This window comes from Mandrillus leucophaeus, unplaced genomic scaffold (assembly GCF_000951045.1).
Source record: "Mandrillus leucophaeus isolate KB7577 unplaced genomic scaffold, Mleu.le_1.0 Scaffold718, whole genome shotgun sequence".
Lineage (NCBI taxonomy): Eukaryota > Metazoa > Chordata > Mammalia > Primates > Cercopithecidae > Mandrillus > Mandrillus leucophaeus.
The window spans coordinates 154,421-161,484 of NW_012107786.1; the positions used below are offsets into that span (position 1 = coordinate 154,421).

At 59.9% G+C, this 7,064-nt stretch overlaps 1 protein-coding gene across 3 annotated transcripts in view; it reads right to left on the reverse strand.

The window, feature by feature from the left end:
• Positions 1-7,058, reverse strand: part of LTBP3 (latent transforming growth factor beta binding protein 3) — a 19,665-nt gene extending 12,607 nt beyond the window's left edge. For 2 of the 3 annotated variants that reach the window (XM_011965179.1, XM_011965180.1), the window contains exons 1-11: positions 6,880-7,058; positions 3,325-3,654; positions 2,976-3,178; positions 2,695-2,800; positions 2,433-2,525; positions 2,129-2,251; positions 1,519-1,677; positions 1,243-1,428; positions 833-849; positions 687-759; positions 411-509 (exon numbers count right to left, since the gene is read on the reverse strand). In XM_011965179.1, coding sequence (XP_011820569.1) covers positions 411-509; positions 687-759; positions 833-849; positions 1,243-1,428; positions 1,519-1,677; positions 2,129-2,251; positions 2,433-2,525; positions 2,695-2,800; positions 2,976-3,178; positions 3,325-3,654; positions 6,880-6,943 — 1,453 coding nt within the window. In that variant the 5' untranslated portion in view covers positions 6,944-7,058. The remainder of the gene's footprint in view (positions 1-410; positions 510-686; positions 760-832; positions 850-1,242; positions 1,429-1,518; positions 1,678-2,128; positions 2,252-2,432; positions 2,526-2,694; positions 2,801-2,975; positions 3,179-3,324; positions 3,655-6,879) is intronic. The other variant, XM_011965181.1, reaches the window with a different exon arrangement.
• Positions 7,059-7,064: the final 6 nt, after the last annotated feature.

Genomic DNA, 7,064 nt, shown 5'->3' on the forward strand with positions numbered 1-7,064 from the left:
GGAGGCTGAGGCAGGAGAATCGCTTGAACCCGGGAGGCAGAGGTTGCAGTGAGCCGAGATTGCGCCACTGCACTCCCACCTGGCGACAGAGCGAGGCTTCGTCTCAAAAAAAAAATAAAATAACAACAAAAACAAACAAACAGGCAAACCTGCTAGACAAATTCTAAAAGACCTGTAACACTAATAAGTATTTGTTGAATGAATGAACTCCGTCAGAATGGGCTCACCACCATGCTACCTGGATCGGTTAGGGCAGTGGGATCTCTGGTGCTCCGGCTACCCCAGTGCTCAGCCCCGGATAAACGCTAGCCTGTTAGCGCTAAGGAATGCCTGGAGGCGGGAGAGGAGGAGAGAAAACCAAACTGGGGGCGTGGCCCATGCAGGGCGTGGCTTTGCTGGGCGGGCCTTACCTGTGACCTGAGTGGGAGCGATCTCGACGGCGCTGCGGGAAGGAGGCAAGTCCGGCAGGAACCAGCGCATAGTCGGGGGCGAGGGACGGGAGATCAGCTCTGCGGGCGGCAGTGCACTCTGGTCAGAGACGACAGTGACTGAAGCCTCCCTTTCCACTTCAGTCTTGGCCGGGTGCCCCACCCCAGCTTGATTGTCCCTGAGTACTTAAACTGCGAACTCCCCGCCCACCCAGTGATTTAGCCCTTGAGGACTCATCCCTATAGAGCCCAGCTCACCGGGGTAGGGCCGGGCAGGAGACGTGGTGGCAGTTGGGTGGCTCTGCTGCACTGACCGCTCCTCACTCACTGGCTGCGGGTGACAGCAGCATGAGCCCTCCTGTCCCTCGCCTGCCCGCCCCTCCCATCTGGGTTCTCATACTCACTGAGTCCGTGGTCACCCCTAAAAGGGAAGAAGATGGGGCCATGAAGTGTTGGGGTGGGAGAAGGGAGTCAGATCTGGGATCAGCAGCTGAGTATTTGTAGTTAGGGTCTCTGGGAATTCAACAATCATGTCTCCAGGTCAAGGGTCAGGGGTTAGATTCTGTGGTTAGGGTGTGTTTGCATAATAGTCACATAATCAGGTTGATGGGCCTTGGGTTACAGATCAGGCTGTAGAAGGCTTAGGAGGTCAAATCTCTGGGTCGGAGTCAGCGGGTCATGTGGGAGGTCAGTGGATGGGTGAGGGATAAGGAATTGGGGGTTAGACTGTGAGGTCAGATCTGTGGATCAGGGGTCAAGGGGTCAGGCCTAGGGGCTTGGCATGGGTCAGGGATCAGAAGATGTCAGGCTAGACCTCTCTCCTCCTCTGCATCCTCAGGTGGTGGAGCCTGGCTAGGGCTCTCCGGAAGCTGCTGGGGCTTGGGTGGCCCGTCAGGGTGCAGGAAAAGGGAAAAGTCGCTTTCGCCCTGAATGGTGAGCGTCTGGTGGGAGGTGAGAATGTGGTATCCCTTCCCAGCTGGGCAGATCTCCTTGAACGCAGCTGCAGTCAAGACAGCAGACACAAAAGTGAGCATTCCCTGGACAGGTGCATGGACCTATGAACCCCTAGCCCTGCGTAATCCTGACTCACCGGTGCCATCTGCCGGGCAGCGCTGACACCGCGCGCCCCAGGCCTTGCCGACACTGCAGCAGCAGAGCTGGCGGGTGAGGCGGGTGGTCAGTGGATGCTGGCACTGGTGCTCAGGGCTCACCAGGCGGAAACACAGGCTCTTCTCCTCCGGTTTGTCTGCTGCAGGGGGCAGTGGGGGGCATGGGCTTCTGAGCCTGCACATTGCCCACGTCCCTCTGCCCAGCTGCTGCAGACCTTGCCTCTCCAGCCCAGACAACCCTTGATCCCCATGTGGTCTCTGACCCCATATGACCCTGAACTCATGTGACCCCTGAAACTTATGTGACCACTGACCCCACTGACTCCCGATTCTAGCTATCCTGGACTTCACCACTCCTACTCACCAAGCCTATGATCTGCATGACCCTGGCTCTGTGTAATCCCTGACCCCATGTGACTGCTAATGGCAGATCTCATGTGACCCCAGACCCCACTGACCCCTGATCCTATTGGCTCTGGCCTTTGTTCCTCCTGCAGTCAACCCTTAACCCCACTCTGATCTCCTGTGAGCTCTGATCCTTGCTCCCAGCCATGCCTTGTGACCTCCCAGGAATCTGAGCCCCAGTCTCACCGATGCACTGTGTACGGGAGGGGCCTAAACTATGGCCAGGTGGGCAGACACAGCGATAGGAACCAGGGTTGTTGAGGCAGTCACCATGGCGACACACGCCCGGCATTGCACACTCGTTGATGTCTGTGGTAAGTGGAAGTTTGGCCCCTCTGGTCTGGGGCCATGGGGTGACAGCAGGCTGCTCCGAGAAACTCAGGGTCTTGCCCCAGCCCCGCCTCCTCTCTCACCCACCTTGGGACCCTCCCCACCCCCAGTAATGGTTGGCCTGCCCCTCCAGCCCACAGAATCTCCTAGCTGGCCATACCCTGGCAGTGGGTGCTATTGAGCCTCTTGTAGCCCTGGGGGCAGTCAGCGCCCACTTCCCCACGTACAGGCCCTGGCTTCTGCACTCCTGTGTCTGCAGAGAGACGACAGCTTGGCATGGGAGGGTGAGAAGGGAACTGGGGAGGCGCACAGCAGATGTAGAGAGGAATCTGGTGACCTGGGGACTCCCACTGCAGGGATGGGTGGGGTGGGTGGGGAGGGGCCACCAGATGGGGAACGCCCCTCTGAGCCCAAGCACTCACACTGCAGCTGGGGGCACTTGTGGCACTTGCTCTGGCCCCAGGCGGTGCCGATGCTACCGCAGCAGTCTTCCTGCTTGGTGAGGCCGGGGAGGGGGTTGCTGCCACACTAGGGGAAGGAGGGGGAGGGGGGGTGGGGTCACAGAGCACCCCACCCCCGCGCCGCCTGTTGGGGTTGGGTCTTTTCCTCTTCCCCTGCCCCTCAGTTTTCCGCTATCCGGGTGAGTTGGGGCAGAGCAACCCTGAGAGAAGGAAAGGCCGATCGAGACTGCGAATTCACTCACGGGCTGCTTGGGCAGAGTGTCCTGGAAGCAGCGGCCCAGGGGCTTCTGGGTGGGCGGCCGGGGATGCGAGGGCTTGGGGTGCGGCAGCAGGTGCTGGGAGGGGGCCGCACCCTCGGCGTTCGAGCTCTCAATGCGGTGCACTTGGACCGAGGCCTCGGGCGGGTGATGGACGCGCACATTCACCACGGGGGGCGGGGCCTGCACTGGGGGCGGGCGCGGTGGCCTCAGGGCTGTCCGCACCACGCCGCGGGTCACCGCGCTGAGCTCTCCAGGGCCGACCTTGCCCTGCCCCGGCCACCCTAGTGCCCACCCACTGGCGACCTTCCCGGGTTTGCTAGTCGCCTGGTACCTTCTGCTGAGATCTGTCCCGGGCCTAGGGGCACCAGGAAGGCTGCGTGCTGGGCGGGGGGCCCCTCCCCGGGCCCAGGAGGGTCGGCGATCACCTGGACGGCGTAGATGGCGTGCTTGCTGGCCACAGAGTCGCCCTCCGGAGCCAGGGGCGGCAACGCCCCCGTGGACAGGGCCCCCGCTCTGCTCAGGCCAGGACCTGAGCCACCGGTACCCCCGCCGGCTCCTCCTGCGGGCACCTGGCAGAAGCGCCCGGTGAAGTCTGGGGGACACAGGCACTGGTTTCGCGAGGAGCACTGGCCGCCGTTCATGCAGGGGAGAGGGCACACCACTGGGGAGAAGAGGGGGGTCAGGCCCTCATCCACATCCTGTCTCTTTCCGCTCCTCCCTACTTCCTTGCCACCCACTGGCTCTGTCCTCTTGGGAAGTCAGGTTTTGAGATACATCCTACACAGGGAAGCTGCCCTCTCTAGCTCCCCCCACATCCTTACACCCATGTTGGGTTCTGGAGTCTCAAGTCAAGGACTTGAATCCTCGCTAAGCCATGTGCCAGCTGTGCGACCCTGAGCAACTCACGTCTCCTCCCTGTGCCCCAGCGTCCTCATCTGTAGAGATGTGTGGGTTAGATGAGGTAAGGGCTGTACAAATGCTTACCCTAGGGCCTGGTACACAAAGGGTGCTTAATAAGTGGTGGCAAACAATTATGGTGATCTGGCTTTCCCCTTGGGCCTTCCAAAGGTATTGGCTCTGTCCCTGGCATCTCCTCCTCTTCTCCCCTAAACCCTTCCCTTCTTCAGGCCTCAGCCCTCTCTGCCTGCTCTCCACCCTCTCCCTCTTCACCATCCTGGGGCCCCCACCTCATCACTGGCAAAGATGTCCACATCTCAAGACACAGACACAGCCCCCAAACTTTCCAGGGCTCTCTCGGGCACCGCTGTCCAGGACATACTGTCAGAAGTCAGTATCCTGCCTCCCCACCTCCTCTTCACCTGGCCACCAGGCATCCACAGCTGAGCCCCCATGGCTCCATCCCTCCTGCTCTCCCCTGCCCAGTTACAGCCTCTAATGTCCCATGAACCTGCCTCCCCTCTTCCCTAGGGTCACTGCTCCTGCCCTGGCTCAGGCCTGGCCACCCAGACCCCTCCTGGGCTTCCAGCCTCTCCTGCTGGTCCACAGTCTCAGTGTCCCAAAGAAACTTGCCTCAGGCAGAAGCTCACTCCATGGCCCAGAACCTTTTCAGCCCATCCCCCTCTGCTCCTTCCCTGTGCACCGCACACCCCAGGACCCATCTCCCTCTTGCAAATGTGCCTGCCTCCTGCCTCCTGGCCTCATTCTTGCCCTTCCCTCCACAACAGGGCCCCATGTCCCCCGCTCTACATATGCAGATTTCATCCTTCCCAGCTCAGTGTCTCCACCAGGAGGGAGCCTTTCCTCCTATCCCGCCCACCTGAGCTCCCTCTCCTGCCTTCCCCCCAATGGCCAGCACTGCCTGGCACCTGCTTGTCTGTCTGCCTCCTTATAGAGGGTACTCTGGAAGGCAGGGCCAGGCTGGCCTCAACTCTGGGTCCCACAGGGGATTTGGGGGAATGAATGAAAGAGTGACTAAGGGAGGGAGAGGATGGGACCTTTGTCTGTTTCTGTCCCGTACTCACCTTCGACCCATGCTACTACCAGCCTTGGGACTCTGACTCATCCCAAAACCCCAGCCCCTCTCCTGCCCACCCCATGGCTGCCCTCACTTCCCAGGGCAGGAGGGCAGGAGGGCAGGGGTACTGTTCTCCTGGATGCCAGAAGGGCCTCACAGGGACAGCCCACATCCATGGCCCTCAGGGTCAGGCTAAGCACATCCCAGCCCAGCCCATCCTGCCTGGCCTCCTGGGGCCAGACCTCACAGAGCAGAGGGGTGTGTCTGGGCTGGGGGAGGTAGGATTCTCTTTTTCCTGTCTCCCAGTGAGTCACTCATAGCGGTGAGAGTGACCTCCCAATGACACCCGCCCACTGTGGCCTGGGCACCGAGCCTGGGGGATGTGGGCAGCACAGATGGAGACAGCAGCCTGGGCAGGATGGCCAGGGAGCCTGGGAGATGGACACACATACACTCACACCCACAGTCCTCATCACACACACAGACTCATCCTGACACTAACACAGGTTCACATAAACATCCCCATACACTTGGCCGGGCGCAGTGGCTCACGCCTGTAATCCCAGCACTTTGGGAGGCCGAGACAGGTAGATCACTTGAGAACAGGAGTTTGAGACCAGGCTGACCAACATGGTGAAACTCCATCTCTACTAAATACAAAAAAATTGGCCGGGCGTGGTGGTGCATGCCTGCAATCCCAGCTACTTGGGAGGCTGAGGCAGGAGAATCACTTGAACTCGGGAGGTGGAGGTTGCAGTGAGCCAAGATTGCACCATTGCACTCTAGCCTGGGCAACAAGAGCAAAACTCCATCTTAAAAACACAAAAACAAAAACACTCCCACACACTCTCTAACAGTGACTAGAGATACAACCCAAGACAACACAAAGATGGGTACTTCACAGAGTGCCACGCCATGCCCATGGCATGACTCCAGACACGGGCAATATGCGCACAGACACATGCGTGCACACCCCATCTCATGACAAATGTGAGCCACGAGTGGGGTTCCTTAGCTCTGTGAGTGGGCGAGTGAATATAGGAATGTGTAAGAGGGGCTGTTTTGCTGGTGCCATCATGGGCCTGGCCTAATTACCCTGTCCAGGAGGGTAATTACTGCTGGGACACCTCCCTGAGCCTGGCCCACAGGGCCTAGCAGGAGGATGACTGAGCCCCAGGCCTGACCCTTTGAAGAGAGATGCCAGGGAAGGGGTGGGCTCCAAACTGAACTGGGGAGGTTGTAGGGGCTTGGGGGAGGATGAGGGGGACCCTGAGGGCCTCCAAGGCAGGATGTCAGGAGCTTATGGGGAGGCATTGGAAAAGGAAAGGCTGAGAACCCCAAACTAGTCCCTACCTTCAGGCCTGCACTCTACTTTTAGGCCCCAACACCCTGCCTTCTCAGACTTTGCCAGTAACCAGCTCCCATCCCCAGCCCTGACCTTAGCTCCTCCTCCCAAGGAATGCAGGTGTCTACTCTGGCAGGCCCTACTTTAGACATTTTGTAAAGACTTTTCTTGTTTCTTCCAGCAAGTCTGCTTCTTGGGGGAGTATTTATCCCTTCTCTGAGGCTTCCAGTCCCCGGCTCACATTCCTCAAAAACCCTGTGTGCTCCTGTTCAGAACTCAGCACCTTCTGGGAAGCCAGTGTCATCCAGGACCTCTGCATTTCCCCACCCCTTAGGCCCCAAACCTAATGCGAAGCTTCTAAGTCCAGGCCTCCATGCAGCCCTCCAACTCTGGCCCCCAGAGTTCCAGCCTCCCAAGTTCTCTGAGGCCCCAGGGCCCCCAGGTGCCCGGATCTCTGCCCTTTAAACCCTCAGCCCCCAGTCTCTTAAGGCCAAGACCCCACTAGCTCTCCCATCGAGCCTGGTGCCTGTTCTTCCCCTGCCCCCAGTCGTGCCCCCGGCCCTCACCCACGCGGAAGCCGGAGCCCGTGAGCGTGTCTGTGCTGTGGCCGTTCTCTCCGATGAGCGTCATGTTGGAGCCCTGCTGACAACTGTCCCGACACTGGCCCTTGAGACAGGTCCGCTTGCAGATCACCGGCGCAAAGACCACCTTGAAGCGCTCGCGGGCCAGCGCCCCGCCCCCGCCTGCGCCC